Here is a 27,677-nt window from a genome sequence, read left to right as displayed (position 1 = left end):
GCTAAAGTGAAGTAACGTGAGAACCCCACCAAACTGTGCTCTCTGGGCAGCCGACCAGCACCGGGGCTGCCTCAAATTATTACTTTTTTTCTCCATAATTTAGTAATTCAGCCAGAAGTCTGTTTTTCAGTGACAGAATTCCGCCATTGGAAAGACTGCAAACCAATGGAATGAAAAGCTGTGCTGCTTTTAACGTGTTCATTCTGTACGTACAGAGATGACACCAGGCCGTTATCACTCCCATGCCTGACTCAGAAGAGAGAAAAGCCATTTCAGGTGAAGATTCTTTCAGTTACTGTGATGGAATGCAAGGTGTCCTTATCGAATTAAACAAGACAGGGTGTCAAACCATAGGGAAGGTAAAATGACAGGTTGGGCTGATCCTGTTACAGCACTGACATCGTACTACATGAAAAGGCCTCGGAAATCTATAAGACATAGAAATGATGAGGAGAGGGAGCAAGAGAGCAGTCCTAAAACACAGACTACTAAATGGAAGATGAATGATAACATGACAAAAAAGGGAAGGTCAATATTTATTAAATAACTTGTAAATAATAGGCTACAAAAGCAAAGCCCGAAATGGATTAGGCAAACACCATCTTCACAATGTTTCTATAATTACCTGTCAACCATAGCACCCTGGTTTTACTCCATGCGTAAGTGGAGGCTGCCCTACCCAGAATGTCATTATCCATGTTGGGAGTTGGGGGGGGGACAGGCCAGTCCCCAGGTGGCTGCCACTCTTAACCAGCAGATTAAAGGGCACATCCCTCATTTCTTTAATCTTATTAGAGAGAAAAACAGCTGTCGACTGCTTCCATTCTCTTCACAAACCCATAGGACAGAGACGGATCTAAAGGCACATTTAAATGTCAACATATCAAATGTATGCAGACCATTTTCCATCTTACGTAGAACATGCATTTCATTTGATAGAGGATAATATATTATGAATGATATTATTCTGAATAAAAATATAAATGCAACAATTTCAAAGATTTTACTGAATTATAATTTATATAACATATAATGAAATCAGTCAATTTAAATAAACTCATTAGGCCCTAATCTATGGATTTCACATGACTGGGCCACTGGGGAGCCAGGCCCAGCCAATCAGAATGAGTTGTTCCTACAGCTTTACTACAGACAGAAATACTCCTTAGTACCTTGCTCATGAAACATAGGACCAACACGTTACATATTGCGTTTATATTTTTGTTCTGTGTATATTTAAGCAATAAGGCCCAAGGAGGTGTGCTATATGGCCAATAAACCACGGCTAAGGGCTGTTAGGCACGAAGCAATGCCTTATTGCTATTAATCGACTGGTTACCAACATAATTAGAGCAGGAAATTCAAATGTTTTGTCGTACCCATGGTATACGGGTATGACATATACCACGGCTGGTATACCACGGCTGTCAGCCAATTAGCATTCAGGGCTCGAACCACCCAGTTTATAATGATGATTTTAGTCTAGGAATCCATTCCATTCTAATTCGAATCACCACACACACTCAACCAAACAGTCAGATCTGAAGTTATGAACATCCTACCGACTTCTCACAATCGACTCAGTCAATTGCTCATGTAATGAGCATGCAATTGCTTTGTAACACAGATAATCAGGCATGTCTTAAGCCCTCTTTAAACAAATGGCGAGAATGTCAAAGGCACGTTTGAATAATGTCCTTACAGCAGCTCATACAATGAGCAATCTCAGTGATCTGTCTTCAGCTCCCTCCCACCTAAATCGGCGTGATTAGCATGACACCTGATATCATCCAGTCTCCTGGAATCGCTGTTGCTGTGCCCCCTCGAACGACAGGCTCAATGATTTTGAGGAGCAATTTAGTAAAGTGCCACGCTAGTCCGTCTCGTGTTACCGTGCAGTATGTAGATAGTGTTGGTTGACCCACGAGTGCCAATCCATCCTAACAGGCAGCATTCCTCCACCTAAATAGCTCTGGGCTGCCCATTTGACCGCGTGCCACGCCCACTGCTGGACCCCATCATTTGGTGCCTGCTCCACCTGCCAGGCTTAACCCAGCAGGAGACACAACGGGCACTTTGTTAATCTGAGAATAATGAAGCCTTATCTTGTAGACGCGGGATTAGGTTCCACTGCTGGCCCATACTGACAGGTTGTATAGAGAACGAGGTAGAGAGAGAGCCCAAGCACGAGATCGAGAGAGAAGAGGAAGAAGCCTAGAGAGATGTAGATAATTAGCAATGTAATCTCCTCACCTACTGTAAACTGCTTAACCCCAGTCAGCCAGCCACAGCAGAGCTGATCACCCTACTGGCCTGATGAGGCCATAGACACACAGCGATCTTAGGCTAGGAGTTACTGTAATAATAACAATCATAATTATTTGGTGGGTATTTATATTTGTCCTATTTCACACATGTACAAGTGTAGAGTGCTAGATAGACTAGAGACACACTGACTGGAGAACACCTTGACCTGGGACAGCCCTACACCATGCAGCCCTGTGGGGATCACACTGGGTGGCCGACCGGCTCGGACATAACGGCTGGGGGATTGGGAGTGTCACTGACCTCTGTGGCTGAATTAAAACTCTTAAGTTTAAACCATCCCAGAATCCATAGAGTATCCCAGGGGCTGATAGACAGACGGCTTGGAAGGGAAAATTAAAGCGAAGGTCAGGATCTTCCCCACCCCCACATAGTATAGTACTGCCCAAATACCCCAGGAGACACTTAGGGCTCAAGAGTATTTAACAGTATTTTCTTAGTGACATAAACAACAGAAACAGCATAATAGTTTAGGGTACTGGGACAATACCAAGTAGACTCCCCTTACAGATATATGTTTCCAATTTTCAGAAGTCTAGCACTTCCCATCTTGCAAAGACAACAGGACATCAACCATGTAAAAGACTCTTTATGCTTTTTGTCACTGGGTTATCAAGCAGGAGATCGTTCCACCTGAACCTCAAGCTCACGTTTCCCAATGTCCCTGGGCTTTTCCTATGTGCCCAGTAAGGCCTGACCATGGCAATGCTGCAGAAATCTGATCAACTTCCAGATCAGGTTGAATCCCTGCTTTTTAACAAAGAAAATGTGTGTTCAGGGAATGAAATCAAATCCTAACATGCTGACCACACCACTCATGTTGCAAAATGAATTTACACATACATGTTATTCAATCACTGCACCCACATTGCTCACGCGCGCCAACTAACGTCTGCGTTGCCAAGCGCTAAAATAGAAGTCTGTTCCATTTGTGACGCTGAACGCGGTGCAAGTCCTGCCTCTCCAATCTCCTCATTGGTTTATAGGAGCAGATACCCAAGTGCCATCTCCTCATTGGTTATACCCACGTGGGTGATTGAAAGATGAACCGAGGTCAGTCGGTCATGGTAATACACCTTATTATGAAGGTTGGCTGCCAATCGCCATCTAAAGTCCAAAGAAGAAAAATCCTGGAAGGAGGAGAGATGACTAGAAAAGATTTTGTTACCCGTTTTGTGTGTGGATTAATTGTTGGAGTAGAGGACCTTGTGCATTTCAGGTAAAAGAACAACTCAATGTTTATATCCCAGGACAAATTAGCTAGCAACAGCGAGCTAGCTAAATAGGACAAATTAGCTAGCAACTGCAAGCTAACTAGCTAAATTGCCATAAATGTTTAGTGCTTTTCGACCTGTCCCCAAATGAATATAATTGGTTCAGAGTTTGTTTGATATTTCAACCTGTGTGTCGTGATCGCGTTTGGTGTGGGGGGACAAAATCAATTTGCGCGCGTCTGGTTTGGGCATGGTGTAAGCCAAAACACAAGGTGAGGAGCAAATCCATTTCCTGGTACCGTCAAACAATCCCTTAATTCACTGCTATCTAAATGGCATTTCATTTGATTCTCCTGTTGATCTTTCTGATACACTGAGTGCTTCCAAGATGTCCATTCTGCCTGTCATGCCACACCGGCTGGGTATAAACTGGGAGAAATTTGATGAGCCGTCACGCATCACACACACATGCAAGCACACACTCACTCACTCACTCGTACCCTATAACGACATCCTGAAAGGAAACCACAGGTAGCAGCTTTGATTTCACAGGATACACTCAGTAATGTGACAGAGGTGGTCAACTACAATAGTGTTTTAACATGCAGTGTCCTAGCACAGCAGTGCCACTGCACTGTTAAGACGTCTCTCTAAAACTAGAAGGGGCCCCTGTTCCACTTATCACTTAGATAAAATGGATACCACAACCACAGTCATATTGAATTGTCTCTTCTCCCTACTCTAAAGGAATAAACGATTCTCTAAAATTCAACTCAAAGTTATACGACTGGCTCTTCAGCCCTTCAGATGGGCCAGTCTGTCTGGTCTAACGCTGGCTTGTCTTCTCTTCTCTCTGAGTTATACTCCAGCAGCCCCAGAGAGGGGCCCATATGCTGACAGGCTCTGGTGCTGAGCCCAGATATCACTGGGACACCAGTCCCATCTCTCTCCCCCTCTCTACTCCCCAGTGACCCCTTCTGGGAGACACAGGGACATGTCCCATAAAAACAGTAGTTGACACAAGGTTGAAGAAACCATCCATCTTTCCTTAACACATCTGAGAAGTGTTGGATTTGTTAAAGTAGTGATATGGAAACTTTGCTTTTGCTAATCAAATCACACAGTGATTCCCCCAAAGCGAGGAAGGATGTGCTGATAAAGTTTTTAAAAAACGGGGTCAGAACGACACCTCAGTTTAGCCCCCACCTAATCCACACCTCCAGCCTGGGGCAAAACATTTTCCTCACCATATACTAATAGTGACACTGAAGATAAGAGTCTCCAGAGGCAGAGAGAGCAGAGCAGAGCAGAGGTGATGCCTGGTGAGGATCTGGGATCATTTACAGCTTGTTTTAGACAGCTCTCCCCCTCCTCCCCTAGGGAACACAACACTCTCCACTCAGGAGCACACAGAGCACACACTTGCACTGTTCCAATACAAAAATATACATCCATTGAAGGATTTTTAGCAATAGTCTCTCACGTTAAGATTGGAATACACAACTTTACTAGGAAGAGATTATTTATTTATTATTATTTAGATTCAACGATTTTCAAAACTACAAAATGACTCTCCAGGTGCAGACCAATTAAGGTTCATTTTCACATGCAAGTAAATATAGTTTATGGCTGACTTGCCACGTTAACATCTTTGATATATTCGACAAACTGCTATATTCATGTTAATGAGAGTTGTTGCTCTGCTAGTCTAGACATGGATCCAGCGGCCACAGGGTTACACAGAGACATTAGCAGAGCCTCACTGAGGAATTAGCTCATTAATGTAATGGTAACGAGGTGGAGTGGGCCTCCCAGTGGGGTAATATTGCCCGAGCATCTCCAACTCTGCAGTTGACTTTTTTGTAAATCACTCGGCTTATCTGAGAGGAGGCGATCAATACGGCAGCATTACTGTAAACAGATAATGTAGCGAGCGCTGTGGTTAGCGTCTGTCTCACAGACACTGCCCATTACGCCATCCAGATGAGCAATAGTGATTAGTGGACAGACAGACCATGTCCTTGTGTTGTATCTCATCACCCCTGTAAGCTCTCAATATTCCCTTCCCTTGACCCGACTTGACTCCCTTACCTTTCCTATTTTGTAAATGTGTGTGTTTATAGAATATGGGTGGAGTAATACGTGTTTAACCAGGCACAGGACTACATTGAGTGTGGTCTGGGTGTGTCTGAGGGGCTGGATTGATATGCTCTGGAGGAGGGTTATCCCAGGTTCAGACCCTAGTTCATAGCACTCAGGGGCATAGCAACAACCCCAGGCCTTCTACTCTACAGCACAGACGACAGAGAGCACACAGAGACGGTCTATAGACAGCCAACCTATCACAACCTGAGCCAATCAATACCAACAAACACCATAGGTGCTGGTTAGACCATTCAGCTGTCCAGAAAGGACCTGGCAACACGTCGCATGTTTTGCCATCGGCAACATCATGAATACGGTCACTAAATACTGTTAAAAGTATAATACTACTGATTCATATATATCAAGTGAAATACATACCAAGAACTGGACTAATTTCTTGAGCTTTTCTTTAGTTGCATCCTAACATTCCTAATTGTGATTACAAAGGAGTGAGTCGCCCCTCCATGGTGTATTGGACTTGTCCTCAGTCTTATGCATATTTATAGAAACTCTGGAGAAGTTCTCCTCAACATGTTCAGACAAGGTAGTAAGTAATTGAGTACTGAAAGAAGGTAACTGGGAGGCCATTCCATTATCACTAGACATTGCACACTTCAGCTCTGGATTGGACAAGCTGTTCTGTAGAGGTACGTCTGATCCATGGTTTGCGTTAGCTGGTAATAACCGGCTTTTGGGCGATAAAAAAATAGAGAAGCCGATAGATAAAATTGGCGCCGGCCAATTGTCTGGGAGAAGAAGAAAAAATCCCATTGTAAAATAATACTTTTTAGCATATTCATTGATGGAAATACCAGTCAATCTAAATACATTTGACCGGGCATGCTTATCTATAGGATATTTGCATAATTCAGTGGAATTAAATTGGCCGTGTATTGTATCTTATTTATCACACACATAGGCCTACAGCATACAGATACAGAGCCCATTCAAAACTATTTTTCCCAGTAGGAGCTTGTGTTGTCTTGAACACACAGAAGGAGATTTCCGAGATCCCAGTTGTTTTGAACGCGGCATTGAAACGGCAACGGAAGGCAGGCTTCAGCAGCGCGTCACGCACCACTATGCAATGAGCTGGAAGCAGTAATTGTTTTAAACCTGAACGTTTAATACATTAATACCATGATTCAAAGTAGCCCATTAGCTCTCCTCTCCTACATTTCTAGGGATATTTTCATCACTGTCACAGGAAACCGCTCGCATGTGCAGTGCCGTTTTCCTGCTAATTGTATTAAGGAACGAACATTTGCGCGTAGTCTACTGCCTAGTGTGCATTGCGGCACTTATAATGTCAAGAAATAATAGTTTATCAACGTTTGAAGCTAAACGTTCTGATCTGTTGCATCAGACTCATTGCTTTTTAAATGAGTTTTTACATAGCCTAGGCACACTGGTTGTATGAATTAGGGTTCCAGCATCCCACAACTTTCCCAGAGTCTGTTTGGAATAGGCTATTTCTTTCTCCACAAGCTGACCAACAGAATAGGTAGCTTAAACTATTCTACTATAGTAGATTGACATAGGCTAGTGATTTTGCTGTTCATTACTCGTCTTGTTGGCAGAGGAAAAGCGCAGACAGTTATTCTAACACGTTCAAAGTGCACATCAGAATTGGGTAAGAAGTACCGCCCACTGTTGCGTTCTCAACTCGCAGGTTCTGTTAATATGAATGACCATATACTAAATGTGATTTCTGTCATTCTGAGCACCGTGGGTGGACGCCCTAATCAGCTTATGCACCCAATGCATATGAGTCCGGTACATTTCTCAACTGTCCGTCACCACATGTTCCTAACGGAAGCCCTGCTCTGATCTTATACACCTCTTCATAGTTACAGTGCATTCAGAAAGTACTCAGACCCCTTGACTTTTTCCACATTTTGTTACGTTACAGCCTTATTCTAAATTAATATAGTCCCCCCCCTCAATCAATCTACACACAAAATCCCATAATGACAAAAAAACAGAAATATCACATTTACATAAGTATTCAGGCCCTTTACTCAGGACTTTGTTGAAGTACCTTTGGCAGTGATTACAGCCTAGAGTCTACCTGGGTATGACGCTAAGCTTGGCACATTTGTATTTGGGGGGTTTCTCCCCTTCTTCTCTGCAGATCCTCTCAAGCTCTGTCAGGTTGGATGGGGAGCGTTGCTGCACAGCTATTTTCATGTCTCTCCAGAGATGTTCGATTGGGTTCAAGTCCGGGCTCTGGTTAGGTCACTCAAGGACATTGAGACTTGTCCCGAAGCCACTACAGCGTTGTCTTGGCTGTGTGCTTAGGGTCATTGTCCTGTTGGAAGGTGAACCTTCGCCCCAGTCTGAGGTCCTGAGCGCTCTGGAGCAGGTTTTCATCAAGGATCTCTGTACTTTGCTCCATTCATCTTTCCCTTGATCCTGACTAGTCTCCCAGTCCCTGCTGCTGAAAAACATCCCCACGGCATGATGCTGTCACCACAGAGATGGTGCCAGGTGTCCTCCAGATGTGACGCTTAGCTTTCAGGCCAAATAGTTCAATCTTGATTTCATCAGACCAGAGAATCTTGTTTCTTATAGTCTGAGACTCTTTAGGTGCCTTTTGGCAAACTCCAAGAGGCTGTCATGTGCCTTTTACTGAGGAGTGGCTTCCGTTCGGCCACTCTACCATAAAGGCCTGATTGGTGAAGTGCTGCAGAGATGGCTGTCCTTCTGGAAGGTTCTTCCATATCTAAAGAGGAACTCTGAGACTCTGTCAGAAATGTTTTGGTACCCTGCCCCAGAACTGTGCTTCGACACAATCCTGTCTCGGTGCTCTACGGACAATTCCTTCGACCTCATGGCTTGGTTTTGTCAACTGTGGGACCCTTCTATATAAAAGGTGTGTGCCTTTCCAAATCATGTCCTATCAATTGAATTTACCACAGGTGGTCTCCAATCAAGTTGTAGAAACATCTCAAGGATGATCAATAGAAACAGGATGCACCTGAGCTCAATTTCGAGTCTCATAGCAAAGTGTCTGAATACTTACGTAACTAAGGAAACATTTTTTTAAATACATTTGCAAATATTTCTAAAAACCTTTTTTCGTTTTGTAATTTTAGGATATTGTGTGTAGATTGACGAGGAAAAACATTTATTTAATCCAATTTAGAATAAGGCTGTAACGTAACAAAATGTGGAAAAAGTCAAGGGGTCTGCATACTTTCCGAATGCACTGTATGTCAAGTGGAACTCTCAAAGCATAGGAACAACAGTGTGTGTATGGTCTTCAGCTCCAACAAGCAAAAACAGTCCAATTGTGAGCAAAAGACTCCTAGCTACCTACAAGTAGAAACCTCTCCCCGCATTTAAGTTAATCAAATTCCTCACAATACTGAAGTCTGCTTCAAATTCTCTAGGATTAGTGATTGAGGAAGTAAAATGTTTTTAAAAAATCGATAAACACGAATGGCCATACGTAAAAGCATTCTAAATACAAGTAACGTTTGTCCATTAGTGGAGGTTTGGGAAACAGTAAATGCTAATAAGTGAAGGAGAGAGTCCATTCCAGTCCATTAGAGTTCCAGTGTTGTGAGAATGGCGGTCTCTCTGAGGTTATCTACTGGCAGGCCACGCTAACTCCAGACCCACAACTCAAAACCATGACAGAGTCCGTCTGATGGATTAGACACACGGCCTTTCTGTAGATCAACAGAAAAGAATGAATACAAAATAGATGACCAAAATATAATCCCCATCTTTTTTTTTTTTTAAATGGTGCATTATTATTCATGATCCATTTAGGATATTTATTGAGATGCGAGCACTATAAACAGAGAAATAAAAGGAAAGGCTGAGGTTACCTCACATCTCCAATTGTAAACAGAGGAGAGCTGTCACTGAGGTCAGGGAGAGGACAGTCTGAGTGTGGACCATGTCTTTAGAGGCTGTGCACAGCAGCTGAAAAGGCTCATGGTTTTTCAGTGGAGGTCGGGTCGGACGCCGGACAGTGAAACGCTGGCTCATGAGGCCATGAGAGTAGCACTAGGCCAGGATATCGTATGCTGGTTGTGAAGACTAAATGAGACTAACTTGCTCCGTGGGTGCTGCTCTGCGGATGACCCTGTGCTGTTTCTAGCCTATTGGGGTGTATGTGTGGTGTCAGGGGGGGTTGGAATTAAATAAGAACACAGCAAAAATACAAAATGTCCATTTCAATGGATTAATGAAGTCGTATTGTATGGGGAACAAGGTCGTTCTATCCAAAAACAACAGAGTAATTGAAATGTACACTTCCTCATGGCTGTCTCAGCAGAGGTGACAGAGAGTTGACCAATGACCATGACCCTTTCAGAGCCACAAGCAGCAACCACATAGTTTGTGTAAAACCCTCTAATATGAATAGAGAGTATCAAAAGACAGTGCGTTTGGAGAGGAGGTGAGCTGTATTTGACTGTAAAAGCTGGTACTCACTTGATTGGAATGCGTGGGACTGCGGTGGGGGTGGAGGCTGCAGTGACTACCAGCAGAATCTGTTCCAGAGCAGAGAGTCCCCCGCCTACCTGGAACGCCACTTGATCTGCATTGTTCTGTAGAGAGAGAGAACAAGAACCACATTCAGGTAACAGGGAGCTGGACGGACCAAGGTATCACGTTACTCTCAGTATGGACCCAGCTTCTCTTTTCCTCACCTCCCAGTTGGGAATGAAATCTGAAACAAAGTGATCCCCAAAGCATTCCTGTTAAATCTCAAAAGTGCACAACCCCAGCGTTCCACCCCCACTACAGTCCAGCCAAGTCTCAATGTAGGACAGCTACTCTGCAGACCTCCACACACACACACACACACACACACACACACACCACCAGGGTGGTCTGTGCTCACAAACACACGCCGAGGAGAGACTGTACAAAAGTAGAGAACAGAGAAATCAAACAAAAACTACTAAAAAAAATCATCAATCAAGATAAGAGTATTAGATACATTCTGAATTTACTATTTATTTATTCCAATATAAAACGAGCTACAACTCTGACAGAGGAAGTGCACCCAGCTGAGCCTAGCACACTGCATTTAAAAAAGGTGCAATATGCAAAAATCGCTCCGCCATTTCCTGGTTGCTAATATTCTAATAGGTTGCCTAATTTCAGTTTGTGTGACAAAACAACGTATAGTGTAGAGAATCATTGTAATCTAAACCGATGTGAAATATATTTTCTAGAACCAAAAATATTGTATTTAACTGTTTGAAGCTGGTCTACAAAAAATGAAAGCAAAAGACGCAAAAACAACTTGAGCATGGGAAGCATAGAAATAGAGCACATAGAACATATCCACCGCTTCTTAGACTTGCTGTCAATAAGAATGACAGCTCTATAACTCACATTTCTATGTGAATTTGGTCGGGTCGCCCAAATAGTTACATATTGCAGTTTTAAAAGGTATAGTAGAATGCGCCTTGAAACCATCATTAAACAAACATGTTTAGTCTAACACAATACAGTGTCAATACAGCAGTCCATAGATCTAAGACCAAACAGCCCTTAATAAGAGGGCCCTGCCCTGTTGCAAGGAGAGGATAAGAGTCAGAGCTCTTGGCATTGGGTCAGATGCTGCTGCAGCTACACAGTCCAATAAATCAACAGCTCCAAAGCCCAGAGCAAGCGGCTGCTATCAGACATGTTAGTGCCTGGGTCGACCGGGAGGATAGGGGTTCCAGGGGAGGAGTGGGTGCTGATGGAAGGCTTTCCTCACAGAGGGAGCAGCCGGGGGACAGTCATACCTCACCACACCAAGCATGGAGGTACACTGGGGGTCCCTCCTTCACCTAATGAGGTCACTGTCTCCCAGGTAGTGTGACAGCCTTCAAATCCAGGCACTCCCCTGTGTTTTAGTTCCACGGATGAAGGGGTTGCCAACAAGCCTGAACACATTGAGGAAGCGCTTTGCAAAATGATATATAAGCTCTTCACCTGTCACTCACACAGACTGCCAAGGCACAAGTCAGCAGGATCCGGTGACAAAAAACACTGAACTCTGCTAGGGTTAAGGGATTTGGACCAACACACTGAAAAAACACCAGAGGCCCTACGTATGATGTGCAGTGAGGATTATGGAAATCTCTACCATGGTCCAATCTGCCCATGTGTGTGGTTGAGTGCTGTTTATAAGAGAACAACCTCCTTTGTGTAGGTTACCAACGGTTTCCATCGATATGGTCTCAAGCACTGAGCTGGGTTTAACCCACTCTTAACTCACCCATCAACACAGCCATCTAAAAGCTTCTGGGCTAAATGAGAAAAGGCAGCTCTTTCATGGTGTCTTATCAAATGGTCTTTTAAAGGGGTTAACTAGGACCTGCCCAGCTCTGGCTGTCTGACGGTAAAGCCAGACTGGGACGGTTTGGCTGCATCGGTCTTGGCCTGTTGACAGATAGATCTGCTGTGACAATGGAAACAAAGGAAGGAGATAATTAACCTCCAATCATTTTAGCCAACATCTTCAGGTGGTCTACATCTGCAATACCCATGCCATCCTTACCAGACAGGACCCATCTGCTGGTGTAGAGATACACTATCAGATATTGGTGTTTTTGGTGCAGGAACCAGCATAGTAATCAGTGAGTGGACCTCTGTGGTGTTCCTCACGTTTCGGTTGAATGCATTCAGTTGCGCAACTGACTAGGTAGGTATCCCCCTTTCCCTTCCTATCTAGGATGTACAGCCTTACACTCCGCTGGCTCAGTACTGTGGATGGCAGTAAAGCAGAGCAGGAATAATAGGCCGTCTTGTTCCCGATCAATGAAGAATAACTTTTAAATTGAAAGAACTAAAGAGAGCAAATTGCAATAACAGCCGAATTACACGCCATGTTAAACAGAACCCTCTGGTAGGGACTTCTTCAGGTACACTTACTGTGAGTTACACATAGAAACGTCATTAAATAACCCATTGAAATACACTGGGAACTGTACAACAACCTTAAGGTGAGATCTCCATAGGACGTGTGCTGTAGTAACTATAGTAACTACTGTATCTATTGTTGCCATATGTTGATTACAGCCAACAGGCTTCTGGTTCCAAAGCCACGGTTACAACATCTGGATTTGATACATCTTTTCAACAAGCCACATCTAGCTTAGCACCAATCCTCCATTCCATGTTCCTATGGAGCAGTGTGTGATCTGTCTGTGTCCTGTCACTCCCTGCCTGCTAGACACTCTGGTGACAGTGTAATAGGACGAGGGGTACATTTCTTCTAAAGAGAAACCCCCAACATGACTGAAGACATGAGGAAACGCGAGGGGGCAGGCCAGAGACAGTCGAGTCCAACATGAATTATACAGCTGAAGGAATCTTACCCAATTATTACTCCTGCTGACCATTACTACCCCAGCTAATCAGAAGGCTGGCAGCTGTTAATTCCTGTGGCACTGCGGAGAGAAGCGGGAGAAAGGGAGGTAGGGAGGGCCAGCCGGACAGCTCTTTGTAGTCACCTCCCACTAGCCACTTTAATTAGATACATAAAGAAAGGAGGAGGGGAAATGGAGGGGAAAGCCCTGATCCTCTGGCCCCACCAACAGCCGCTGGGGAACAACTGGCTGGGAGTTCATTAAAAGGTGTGACACAGGACAGCCCCTTTGTCAATCAGTCTTTGGCCTCAAACTGGCTGCCCCAAACAATATTACAGACGGAGCGAGTAGGGCAGACACACCCCCATACATGCATTTCATCTTGGACCCCGACTAACATATACACTTGCAAAGAAAGCCTGTGAGGAGTAAACAAAGTCTCCATTTTGTTCAGTAGTCTAAACCAGCATCTACATGTATGGGAGGAGTGATAAACCACAACAAGACTGCTGGAGTAAACATTTAGAGACTGAGTAAGAGCTTGTATATTGAAAGGGTGTAATGGCATGCTGTTTGGTACACTAAAGTAGGATGATTGGTTGAGAGACTGTAAATGAGAAACAATAGTGGGTGAGTTTATTTTAAATGAGAAACAATAGTGGGTGAGTTTATTTTAAATGAGAAACAATACTGGGTGAGTTTATTTTAAATGAGAAACAATACTGGGTGAGTTTATTTTAAATGAGAAACAATACTGGGTGAGTTTATTTTAAATGAGAAACAATACTGGGTGAGTTTATTTTAAATGGGAAACAATACTGGGCGAGTTTATTTTAAATGGGAAACAATAGTGGGTGAGTTTATTTTAAAATGAGAAACAATACTGGGTGAGTTTATTTTAAATGGGAAACAATACTGGGCGAGTTTATTTTAAATGGGAAACAATAGTGGGTGAGTTTATTTTAAAATTAGAAACAATAGTGGGTGAGTTTATTTTAAAATGAGAAACAATACTGGGTGAGTTTATTTTAAATGAAAAACAATACTGGGTGAGTTTATTTTAAATGAGAAACAATACTGGGTGAGTTTATTTTATAAAATGGAGATTCATTAGACTAGTGAGGCTAGTCAATGTCATTTAAAAAAAGAAACAAACATTTAGCGTAGAAGAACTAGTCGCTTACACAGTCAAAAGTAAAACATATAATATGAAAAATATAATATAAAAATATAATATAGTATAATATAATTTGCGAACGACCTGTCCTATAGGCTATTTGCATTACATTTTTAATAAATTACAAAAAACAGCTGTTTTCAAATTAAATGTAGGTCTCTAATTTAATTAGCTTAGGCATAAACATTTTAATTAGGCCTAATAAATAACAAAACATGGCTGTCTACGAACACCAGGGCCGGCCGGTCACGGCTAGAAGGGCCCAGTTTTGTTAAATTAACGTCAGATTTGACTTTTCGTAGCAGGTTAGGAGAAGAACGTAACAGGTTAGGAGAAAAAGGTCAAATCAAAATCAAATCTTATTGGTCACATACACGTGCTTAGCAGATGTTATTGCGGGTTTAGCGAAATGGGTTAGATACATTTGTTAATTTGACAAAAGCTGGATCCCTTCTAGCCATGACCGTGCCGGCCCACCCCACTCCCTCTGCGATTCAGCACCACAGCAGAGGAAAGAGGACCCTCTGGGGCCCCTCAAACTCAACCTCAAAGCCAGTTCCACTACTTTTTTTTCACTGTTCCTGTCTAATCAGGGACTGATTAGGTGCAATTCATTATCAGGTAGAACAAAAAAACAGCAGGCCCCGGACCTTGTAGGGTAAGATTTGTATACCCCTGCTGCAGGGAGCCACAAAATGAAGAAATTAGAAAACTAATGTTGGACAAACAAATTGTAAATATGTAAAAAGATGTAAATAAATGAAATTCGTTAAGGCTGGTTAATTGAGAGAAAGCTTATTTTACAATGCTGTAAAATGAGCCCTACATTTAAAGCACTTGTTCCTAAAGCTCAAATCATATCTCCCCATTTTCTAATTGATGATGCTAATAAATATGTTTATTATAATTTCAACTATCCTGGGGTCGTGACTCGTGCCATCTGTGATATACGTGGCTTACTGAGAACTCTATTTCCTACTATAGGCAGCTGGCTGCCTAATTATTGCAACATAGTTTCTCTGCAATATGAATAGTTGACAATGATGTTTAGTTACCAAGTGCTACTGAATAAGCTCAACTGAAATTCACCAACTGTGCATGATACACATCATTACTCTACCAATCCCTTCCAAATCTTTATACTACACATGACACGGGCGGCATATCTTGCTCTGGCCTGGGGTGGCCGCAGAACTGCTAGGACTGGGCCTCACAAACACTTTCCTCTAATTTACTTGCGTTTGAGGTAGACCTTGGCCTGCTCAAAGTGAACCGCTGCTGTTGGGAAGTCAAAACTCTCCAACTCCTTGGAGCAGCTTGGGACGGCGCATCAGCCCCTTTACTTGGTCCTCAAAATGGCGCGATCGTGAGGCCATCTTTAAGATGTTTTGGAGAAAAAAAATCCCCTCTCAGAAGGCACACTGGAAACAGGGATAATCAACACAATCTTCACCAATTTTTCCCAGTCGGGGTGCACTTAGCTGAAGTCCCTTATGCGTGTCTTTTGCGTGAGTAAAAATAGAAACACAGCCGAGACTAATTTCCCAGCAGTTTGAGGATTTATTAGCCTATGAAGTATATTTGCCTTTGAAGTTGGAGCACATTGACTGGTATTTCCATCAATGAATAAAAAGCATTATTGGGGGGGGGATAAAAACAAAATACCGGCTAATGCAAACCCTGTACTGAGGCGCAAAATCAGACACCACAGAAACCAGACAGCCTATGGAGGAACTACAACACAGAGGGATTTCAATGTTTGACCCCAGTTAAAGTTACAAAAAGTAAGCCATCCTGGAAACATCAACTCAAATATTAAAGGGCATGTTCATAGTCTTCCAGCAAACCTGTCCTGGTTAGGTAAGAAACATGTAGGTACTTCGGAGAAACAAAGACAGTCAAATTAAATGATTTCCCTGACTTTATGACATACTTTGGCAGCAACAACACAAAAGCTTGTTTGTTTGATAAATAATATAACTCCTTCCGAACTCATAATAAGAGGGTTATTTTCATACAATAGGGCCTATTCAAGAGCAGGTCATGTGAATGGATCATATTCTGGCCAACTTTAGTCTACTCTACCTATTCATTTATTGTAGTAAAATATGTAGTTAACGTAATAACTAAAGAATTTCAGATGGGTTAAGGTTTGGCGACACAGTAAATCACAGCCTCTGTTCAATAGCTGTCAAGACTAGATTAAATAACAACAACACTTATGATTCAAATCTTAACACTTCTTGTATAGGGGTAAGCCAACAATAGCATTGAAAGTCACTGGACTATAACCCTTAGCCAAAGAATTTACAAAAATGGTACTAATCTTCACAAAATCTGCAATTTCTTTACAAAAGTAAGAGTGTATTATTAACCTGGATGTGAAATAACAATTAACCTCATCAATTTGAATGCTTAATGTGAGCACTTATAGCCATGGACCAGACTATTGAGGAATAATAATAAGCTTCCTGACACACTTCCTGTCAGTTTGGTCCTCCTAGTCTCATCTGACAAGCTCATTAAAACAAACATTTGGGGAAAGTGGATCTATGACACACTAACACTCCCAATCTAAGCCAGGTGGAACAAAGAAAACCCTCCAAAGGGATGAGGAATTTAGAGAAAAGTATGATTTTCAGCTACAAGACCAGTATACTAGGCTTAGGTTAGTATTGCATTCAGTGTGCAGGAATACAAAATATAACCTTGGTATTTCACAACATTCGGACACTGCTAATCTTGGCTACATCTGTCAACTTCAGGCAGGCTCCTTGAGGCCCGATGTTTTTGTTACTCTGTTGCCCTATTCCCCCATCTCCACATCCCAGGTAGAACAAGCCAACGGTTAGTCATGAAGGGGAGATCAACCAGCCCATGACAGCTGGCAAATGAAAATGTAAATACAGTCTCCACTCTTCAGCTCTTAGACCACAGTGTTTCTGACAGTCCCTCAAGTGTCATAAACGCTCTCCATCTAAGGCCAGCCTTTATTTGAAAGCAGTGACAAACAAATTTGGGCCAGTGTGTAAATATGCGAGTTCATTACCAAGGTATGAGAGCAGAAACGTAAGAAACTGTCCTGAAAAAAATCTTAGAGGGAAAAAGCTCTCTACTTCTTTTGAGTTGGCCAAAAAAATAACCCATTAGTGCTCACAGAGGGAGAGGCGTGCTGGGGTCGGAGACTGGGGGGGGGGGGGGGGGGGGGGGGGGGCTGACTGAGGCAGCCGTGGAGGGGAGTGTCGGGTGTTGTTCAAGGAATTAGCAGAGAAAGTGGAGACTGAATCAGATACCGCAGAGGAAAAACAAATATCTAGGTGAGTCAATAACACGAGATATGCTTGTTAGGTCAAATAATCTAAACGATCCTGACTTAAAGTGACTCAAGGGGCAGACACCCATGCTGACAGAGACTATATTTATTTGCCTTTGTCCAGGGATTAGAGGAGGAAGTGCTCCCCAGGCTGGTTCACAGGCCAGCCCACCCCACTCCCCTCAGCCCTGGCCTCACTCTGCTCTGGACTAAGGGGGAAGAATGTGTTTAACAGACATACTGAATGAAGTCTCTTCCACCCCTCTACACCCACAAAACTCTAATGAATTCACAATAGGGCTTTCCTCAATTGTTTTAATGAACTATAAATATGTAAAGAGCTTTAACCACACAGAGTTGTCTGTCCTAGCGATCCCAGTGTTGAATGGGGGAGGACTCCGGGCCCAGTGACCCCTGACCTCCAACAGGGAGAGTATGGAGCTAATGGGAGGAGTCCCCCTGTTAGTGACAGCTTGAGCACCATCACACTGGACTCCTCCTCTCTCATTACACTGTGCTGCTGTGCCAGCCACTCCTGCCACCTCGCTCTCCCTCTCTCTGGGTAAATTCAGTAATTGCCTCTCCACCCCTCCCCCCCTCCCCCTGTCAATGACCAGACACCATCATCTCTCTATCCTCCCACCCACCATCATGCACAGTGTGCTTTATCAGGCCTTGAACTGCAACTTGGCAGAAGAATGATGGCTTGTCACTATATGTTTTCCTCTTCATAAACCCAGTGACAGGTCCTCTTCATAAACCCAGTGACAGGTCCTCTTCATAAACACAGTGCAACTCCATAAAATAACATCAAACAAAGTCTCATCTACAGTGGATCTCTTTCATTCATTACATTGACTTAAGTCAACTGTTGTTATCAATGACTGTCATTCAGTATATAGCTTTCTAAAAAAGCAGCAAATACCAATGAAATACCTGATACTCCACTGCAATTTGAGATCCTTTGGATTACATTTTCTAGGAAAACCTTATGTTATTGTATAAACCCACAATATACTTCTGACGCATGCAAATGTTTGCCTGTCTAGTGATGGGTTGCTCCTCTATTAGTAACATGTGGCCAATGAAAAGACATAGCTAATCTGGCCTGCATTACAAATAACCTGGGGCAAGGAGTTGGGGAGTAAGTGATACTCTACACTGGAAGACAGACAGAGAGCTGCAGCCAAACAGAACGCTTCAGTCCAGAGAACTGCCCCACTCACTGCACACACAACCCACACTGACTAAGCACTGACAGAACAACACCCAAGCAGCACTATATGACATAGAGGAGAGGTGTTAGTGATTTACCTTCTTCTCCAGGATGCGGGAGATCTCTCCCAGGGTTCTGTCCAGGCCTGCCACCCTGGTGTTGGCCCACTGCCCGCTGTCCTGGCCCTGGAGCTGCTTCACCAAATCCTTCACCAGACGCTGGAGCCTAGGGAGAGGGGGAGAGGTTTAGTCCAGTCATCCATCCATCTATAATTGCAGTATCATCACTATTCACTACAGTTAAGTAGATGAAGTAGAAGGTATAGATGTTTAGTAGGGAACTAACTTGGCCTTGTATGGGGAGTCGGGGACTTGTGTCTTTGCCTCCATTGACGTCTCGTACTCCTTTGCCCTACAGAGGGAACATAAAAAACAGTATTTGAATAAGAGGAAAAGAGTACTCCAGTGGTCAGTAAAAAGGCAGGGGAGGATGAAAAGTCTGAAGGAACAGAAAAAGGTCAAGTTAAGACGAAGTGTTTATTTTGCCTGTCAACTGTTCCCCCCCCAGTAACTCTAAATAAATCATGTATTAATTCTACAGGGGCATAGTTCCTCACTGCTTTTAAAAATTCATAATGACATTCCACCCTCATCACTTTAAAATGGCATATCACATGTTCTGTTAAACTATATTGTTATATAAATAGTAAATGGTATGCTCCAACTCGGGTAGCAAAGACATCAGTGTTTTGAATCTTTGACCTCCACAGATTCACAGGGTCATTAGGACTGTTTTCTCTGTGGCATTAGACCAGCAGACATGGCAAAGACAGGCTCTACTAGTGGCACACAGAGCATCTGACTTTCAGTCAGACAGTCAGCATCTCAGAGCAATTATAGATCCCAGGCTGACAGAAAGAAGGTCCTACAGTCAGACACAAAGCAGCTGATAAACTAACAGGTTCCGGAAGAGGACAGGTGGAGCCTCCCTAGAGGACCAGACCTGTCCTGGCAGAACAAGGCTCAAGTCATTAGCATCAGTTAGATATAGATTATAAACACTGTTAATGTCAATCCAGCTCAGAATTAAACCCTGAAATAAAAGGTTGTGTAGCTCCAGAGAAGACAAAAGATTTAGGTAAACTGACTATGGGGTTTTATCAATGTTTACAATTTCTAAGGTTAAATCAGCAAACATTTATCACTCAGAGAAATATCTATGAGCAAATCAGAAATGTCTGCTCTCAAGGGCAACCTTCCCATATAAAAAGGCATGAGTTTAAACTCGATACCATCGTTGAAATGATCAATTCACGTGCTTAATTTTTTAGTCTTTGCACTACGTTATCAATGTCTTCTTCAGCAGTTGTAACAGTTCCAAAAATATTAACATGGCCTTATTTCCGATCTTAAAGTGTACTATAAATCACTGCACATTGGCAGTACATGAACTAGAGGGGCAAACTTTTGGCCTGGAGTAAATAAAAATGTATTAACATCTATTTATTTATTTTATTTGACCTTTATTTAACCAGGTAAGCCAGTTGAGAACAAGTTCTCATTTACAACTGCGACCTGGCCAAGATAAAGCAAAGAAGTGCAACAAAAACAACAACCCAGAGTTACACAAACAAATGTACAGTCAATAACACAAAATAAAAATAAAATACAAATCTATGTACAGTGTGTGCAAATGTAGAAGAGTAGGGAGGTAGGCAATAAATAGGCCCTAGAGGCGAAAATAATTACAATTTGGCATTAATACTGGAGTGATAGATGTGCAGATGATAATGTGCAAGTAGAGATACTGGGGTGCAAAAGTGCAAGAGGGTAAGTAATAATATGGGGATGAGGTAGTCGGGTGTGCTATTTACAGATTGTCTGTGTACAGGTACAGTGATCGGTAAGCTGCTCAGACAACTGATGCTTAAAGTTAGAGAGGGAGATATGTCTCCAGCTTCAAAGATTTTTGCAATTCGTTCCAGTCAATAGCAGCAGAGAACTGGAAGGAAAGGCGGCCAAAGGAAGTGTTGGCTTTGGGGATGACCAGTGCAATATACCTGCTGGAGCATGTGCTACGGGTGGGTGTTGCTATGGTGACCAGTGAGCTGAGCTAAGGTGGAGCTTTACCTAGCAAAGACTTATAGATAACCTGGAGCCAGTGGGTTTGGCGACGGATATGTAGCGAGGGCCAGCCAACGAGAGCATACAGGTTGCAGTGATGGTAGTATATAGGGCTTTGGTAATAAAGCAGATGGCACGGTGATAGACTACATCCAGTTTGCTGAGAAGAGTGTTGGGGGCTATTTTGTAAATGACATTGCCGAAGTCAAGGATCGGTAGGATATTCAGTTTTATGAGGGTATGTTTGGCGGCATTAGTGAAGGAGGCTTTGCTACGAAATAGGAAGCTGATTCAAGATTGAATTTTGGATTGGAGATGCTTAATGTGAGTCTGGAAGGAGAGTTTACAGTCTAACCAGACACCTAGGAATTTGTAGTTGTCCACATATTCTAGGTCAGAACCGTCCAGAGTAGTGATGCTAGTCGGGCGGGAGGGTGCGGGCAGCAATTGGTTGAAGAGCATACACTTAGTTTTACTAGCATTTCAAAGCAGTTGGAGGCCACGGAAGGAGTGTTGTATGGTGTTGAAGATCGTTTGGAGATTTGTTAGCGCAGTGTCCAAAGGGCCAGATGTATACAGAATGATGTCGTCTGCGTAGAGGTGGATCAGAGAATCACAAGCAGCATAAGCAACATCATTGATATTTACAGTGAAAAGAGTCGGCCCGAGAATTAAACCCTGTGGCACCACCATGGACACTGCCAAAGGTCCGGACAACAGGCCCTCCAATTTGACACACTGAACTCTATCAGAGAAGTAGTTGGTGAACCAGGCAAGGCAGTCGTTTGAGAAGGCAAGGGTGTTGAGTCTGCCAATAAGAATGCGGGGATTGACAGAGTCGAAAGCCTTGGCCAGGTCGATGAAGACGGCTGCACAGTACTGTCTTTTATTGATGGCGCTTATGATATCATTTAGGACCTTGAGCGTGGCTGAGGTGCACCCATGACCAGCTCTGAAACCAGATTGCATAGTGGAGAAGGTATGGTGGGATTCGAAATGGTTGGTGATATGTTTATTAACTTGGCTTTCGAAGAATTTAAAAAGGCAGGATGGATATAGGTCTGTAACAGTTTGGGTCTAGAGTGTCTCCCCCTTTTGAAGAGGGGGATGACCCCGGCAGCTTTCCAATATTTGGGAATCTCAGATGATACGAAAGAGAGGTTGAATAGGCTAGTAATAGGGGTTGCAACAATTTTGGCGGATAATTTTCTAAAGAGAGGGTCCAGATTGTCTTGCCCAGTTGATTTGTAGGGATCCAGATTTTGCAGTTATTTCAGAACATCAGCTGTCTGGATTTGGGTGAAGGAGAAGCGGGGGGGGGGGCAAGTTGCTGCAGGGGGTGCCGAGATGTTGGCCAGGGTAGGGGTAGCCAGGTGGAAAGCATGGCCAGCCGTGGAAAAATGCTTATTGAAATTATCGATTATCGTAGATTTATTGGTGGTGACAGTGTTTCCTATCCTCAGTGCAGTGGGCAGCTGGGAGGGAGAGCTCTTATTCTCCATGGACTTTACAGTTTCCCAAAACGTTTTGGAATTACTGCTACAAGAAGCAAATTTCTGTTTGAAAAAGCTAGCCTTAGCTTACCTAACTGACTGAGAATATTGGTTCCTGACATCCCTGAAAGGTTGCATATCGCGGGGGCTATTCGATGCTAATGCAGAACGCCACAGGATGTTTTTGTGCTGGTCAAGGGCAGTCAAGTCTGGGGTGAACCAAGGGCTATATCTGTTCTTAGTTTTACATTTTTTGAAATGGGGCATGCTTATTTAAGATGGAGAGGAAAGCACTTTTGAAGAGCAACCAGGCATCCTCTACTGACGGGATGAGGTCAATATCCTTCCAGGATACCCGGGCCAGGTCGATTAGAAAGGCCTGCTTGCTGAAGTGTTTTAGGGAGCGTTTGACAGTGATGAGGGGTGGTCGTTTGACCGCGGACCCAGTACACACGCAGGCAATGAGGCAGTGATCGCTGAGATCCTTGATGATTTGCATGAGATTGAGGGTATCTAGCTTAGATTGTAGGACGGCCGGGGTGTTAAGCATGTCCCAGTTTAGGTCACCTAACAGTACCAACTCTGAAGATAGATGGGGAGCGATCAATTCACATATGGTGTCCAGGGCACATTTGGGGGCCGATTGGGGTCTATAACAAGCGGCAACGGTGAGAGACTTGTTTCTGGAAAGGTGGATTTTTAAAAGTAGAAGCTCGAATTGTTTGGGCACAGACCTGGATAGTATGACAGAACTCTAAAGGCTATCTCTGCAGTAGATTGCAACTCCGCCCCCTTTGGCAGTTCTATCTCGTCGGAAAATGTTATAGTTAGGGATGGAAATTTCAGGATTTTTGGTGGCCTTCCTAAGCCAGGATTTAGTCACGTCTAAGACATTCGACATCCATACAGTGCTCTGTGAAAAAACCTGCGTTTGCAAATGTAATATCATACAGTATTGTAGAGGGATTTGGATGGGTTAATGGAAGATAATTCGATCAGAAACACAGGGCTCCAGAGCAGACTGTCACTGTAGGTCAGTGTGGCCCGCCAGCAATATTATTTGGCCCCCTCAAATTAATGATGAATACTATAATTTTTTATTATAATAATTTCAAAAACTCGGACCTACGATGCAGGAAGGAAGTTACCCCACCTAAATAATGCAAAAGTTACATGTTAACTTTATTCATGAGGAAAGAGAATGCAGGCGACAGTAAACAGAGAAATGGAGAAAAACTACACCAGTCGAGTAATTAATTTCAACAATAATCTTCATTTCAATTTGACTTTACAAACAAGAAGAGGGCTTAATTGGAGTTTATTTCTTCTAAACCTAGGCCTATATAAAATGACAACAACTAGCTGAGGCTTAACAGCATCTTTCACAATAAAGAAATGTGGCCTAATAGAAGTGGGATGTTTTAATTAGGCCTACTTACAATGACAGCTAGCCCAAAATGTAGCATCCTACATAAAACAATTATTTAAAGAAAAAAAGGCGATGTCTGTTAATGTCTGTATCAGGAGTCTCGGCATCACCACTACACCCGCTCCTCCCCTAGCGGAGGATACTCGACAACCAGTCGACCCAGCACAACAGCCCATTCAGCAACCTACTGAGGTCAGCGATGCCCATTTGTCCCTCCCAGATAAGTATGACGACACCCCATCTAAATGCCATGGCTTCCTACTTCAGTGCTCCCTCTACTTTACGCACCAGAGGGGAGTCCCCACCACCGAGAGCTCCAAGGTTGCCACTGTTATTTCTCTGCTGACTGGGCAGGCTTTGGAATGGGCCACAGCCGTCTGGGAGAGAGGAGATGAGCTAGATTCAAATGCAGCTTCGATCATCCCCTGGAGGGCAGAGAGTGGGGTGAGCGCTTACTCCAATTACGCAAGAGGGACCAGACAGCTGCCGAGTACACGCTCATTTTCCGGACAGTAGCAGCATCCAGCGGATGGAACGAGCCGGCGCTTCGTACGCTATTCCGAAGAGGTCTGGGCAAGGAGGTCCAGACGGAACTGGCCTTTCGAGACGACAACCTCACTTTGGACGCACTCATTGTGATGGCCATCCGTCTGGATAACCTACTACTGGAGCGTCGGTACTCTCATCGCTTCTCTCCCTCCCTCAGGGAACACTCTGGATCAGAGCCTGAACCCATGGAGGTAGGGGTCTCACACCTCCCCACGGCGGAACGACGCAGACAGCTGGGGCTCTGTCTGTATTGTGGACAAGGAGGCCACCAGATCCAGCGGTGTCCGGCACTTCCTAATCCGGGATCCACGAGCAGAGGGACGATCACGTGATCTTCCACCTCATAGGGCAGGAGTGAGTATTCCATCTTCATCAATTTCTGCTAAACTCTTTTTGGTGTCCATCACACTAGTTGACTGTCCCTCATGTACTGTGTCTACAGCGTTAGTGGATTCCGATGCAGCGGGGAATTTTACTGACCAGACCCTTGCCTCATCTCTTAACATCATCTCCTATCCGCTCTCCTCTCCTTTTCCAGTTCAAGCCCTTGATAATTGGCCATTAGGATCCGGAACCATCACACACACACACACACATCACCCAACCACTCACCCTCACCGTGGAGTCCATTCATCAGGAGAACATCCCCTTCATCACCAGTGCACCGGGTCACAAAATCGGCCTCCCTTGGCTTCAACGCCATAACCCCACCATCTCATGGTCGAGGATGCGAATCACAGACTGGTCACCCGAATGCCGGAGGACCTGCTTCCCCATTCCCTGTGGTTCCAAGTCGGTTGAGAGTCCTGTGGTTGCCCTTCAGCCCAACATCCCGGAGGTATACTAGGACCTGCAGGAGGTATTCTCCAAGACCCGCGCCACCGGTCTTCACCCTCATCACCCCTGGGACTGTGCCATCGAACTGCTGGCAGGGTCTGAGCCTCCGCACAGATGCATTTACCCTCTGTCGGTGGCTAAGACCCAGGCCATGGAGGATTACATCAAAGAGGCGCTTCAACAAGGTTTCATCTGCACGTCCACTTCTGCGTCGGCTGGTTTCATCTTCGTGACCAAAAAGGATGGAGGGTTACATCCATGTATTGATTACCGAGGACTCAACAAAATCACCAAGAAGTACCGTTACCCTCCGCCTTTGGTGCCGGCAGCCATTGAACAGCTCCGCGAGGCCTGGTTCTTTAACCAAACAGGACCTGCGGAGTGCTTACAATCTCATCCGCATCCGGGAGGGGGGAAGACTGCGTTTAGCACAATGTCTGGTCACTACGAGTACTTGGTGATGCCATTTAGTTTAGCCAACGCTCCGTCAGTGTTCCAGGCATTCGTTAACGAGGTGTTCAGGGACATGCTCGGATTCCAGGTCGTCGTGTAAATCGATTACATCTTGGTCTACTCGGCTACCCTGGAGGATCACATCACTCACGTTCGAGCAGTCCTGAAACATCTCCTGGCTAACCACCTGTTCGTCAAGGCTGAGAAGTACCAATTTCATTAGAGGGCTGTCTCCTTCTTAGGCTACCAAATCAGCCAGCAAGTAGTGTGGATGGACAACAGGAAGGTAGATGTGGTCAGGTCATGGCCAGTCCCAACCACCATAAAAGGGTTACAACAGTTTTTGGGGTTACCAAATTCTACTGCTGTTTCATCAGGAATGTCAGCTCTGTCGCCGCCCCTCTCACCTCAAGGGTGGGCCCTGTAGGTTGGTGTGGACCCCAGCAGCCGACGAGGCCTTGCGTCTCCTCAAGGGACATTGCTCTAACATTGCTCTAACACCCAGATCCCATGATATCCTTTGTGGTGGAGGTGGACGCGTCAGAGGTGGGCGTGGGGGCAGTTTTGTCTCAACAACAGGGTAAGCCACAGAAATGGAATCCTTGTGCATATTACTCTAAGAATATGCACATGGAGAGGAATACGACGGCGTCGGCGATCGAGAGCTCCTGGCAGTGAAGTTGGCATTAGTGGAGACACTGGCTGGAGGGCGCCAAGGAACCATTTGTCATCCTCACCGACCATTGGAACCTGGAGTACATACATACGGACAGCGAGGCTGAATCCGCACTAAAGCAAGGTGGGCCCTTTTCTTCACAAGGTTCAACTTCACGCTGACCTATCGCCCAGGTTCAAAGAACACCAAGGTCGATGCCCTGTCCAGTCTCTACGATTCGGGAGAGGGTCCTGTCCAGAGTGCACCTGTAATCCTTTCCTACGGAGTTGTAGCTCCAGTGGTCTGGGACAAGATATGGACACTCGCCAGGCTTTGGAGAGGGAGTCCGCACCCCTTACCTGTCCTCCTGAGCTCATCTACGTTCCCATGGGGATAAGGGACCGGCTGCTGACCTGGGCACACACAGCTATCGTTGCTAGACATCCAGGTATTTATTGCACTACTCCATCTCTGAGAAGTACTGGTGGCCCACTTTGGCGCAGGACGTCAGTCGCTACGTCAACTCCTATTCCGCATGTGCCCAAACCAAATCCCCCTGGAACACTCCAGCAGGGAAACTCCTTCCCCTTCCCGTGCCTCAGCATCCCTGGTCCCATATAGCCATTGATTTGGTTACCGAACCCCCCTCTGACGGTTTCACCACCATTTTGGTGGTTGTGGATAGATTTTCTAAATCCTGTCGTTTAATCCCTCTTCCTGGTCTCCCTACTGCTCTCCAGGTCGCAGAGGCACTATTCCAGCAGGTCTTCCTGCATTATGGTTTTTCGGAGGACATCGTCTCTGACCGTGGCCCCAAATTCACATCACGGGTATGGAGAGCCTTTATGGAGAAGCTCGAGGTCTCAGTCCAACGGGCAGGTGGAGAGGATGAACCAGGAGCTGGGGAGGTTCCTGAGGAGCCACTGTCAGGACCATCAGGGAGAGTGGGCTCGATTCCTTTCATGGGCAGAGTATGCCCAGAACTCGCTACCTCACTGCTCCACTGGGTTGACCCCCTTCCAGTGTGTTCTGGGTTTTCAGCCGGCCCGGGCTCCGTCAGGGTCAGATTGAAGCTCCTGTGGTTGATGAGTGGTTCAGGCGCACTGAATAAATGTGGAGCGATGCTCATGTGAGACTCCAGCGCGCCGTCCACCGTCAAAAGGAGCAGGCAGACCACCACCGCAGCGCCGCCACCGCAGAATCCCCGGTTGTGGGGCCGTTCAAGGTTCTCCGGAGGATCAACGAGGTGACGTATAGGTTAGAGCTTCCCAATAACTACCGTATCTCACGTCTCCCTTCTCAGGCCGGTGGTTCCTGGTCCCCTAGCTGATGCTGTCCCCCACGACACCCCTCCACATCGAGAGTAGTCTGGCTTATGCTGTCAGATCTCTACTGGACTCCCGACATTGTGGGGGTCGGC

The 27,677-nt window shown here is 44.7% G+C and overlaps 1 protein-coding gene across 2 annotated transcripts in view; it reads right to left on the bottom strand.

Moving 5' to 3' along the window:
- The window catches only part of scaper (S-phase cyclin A-associated protein in the ER), a 133,531-nt gene that overhangs the window by 24,959 nt on the left and 80,895 nt on the right, over positions 1 to 27,677 (bottom strand). For both annotated transcript variants that reach the window (XM_029757625.1, XM_029757627.1), the window contains 3 exons: positions 19,064 to 19,129; positions 18,817 to 18,943; positions 10,134 to 10,249 (listed from right to left, as the gene is read on the bottom strand). In XM_029757625.1, coding sequence (XP_029613485.1) covers positions 10,134 to 10,249; positions 18,817 to 18,943; positions 19,064 to 19,129 — 309 coding nt within the window. The remainder of the gene's footprint in view (positions 1 to 10,133; positions 10,250 to 18,816; positions 18,944 to 19,063; positions 19,130 to 27,677) is intronic.

This window comes from Salmo trutta, chromosome 7 (assembly GCF_901001165.1).
Source record: "Salmo trutta chromosome 7, fSalTru1.1, whole genome shotgun sequence".
NCBI lineage: Eukaryota > Metazoa > Chordata > Actinopteri > Salmoniformes > Salmonidae > Salmo > Salmo trutta.
The sequence above is the reverse complement of the archived record's forward strand: the minus strand, read 5'-3'. Positions and strand labels throughout refer to the sequence as shown.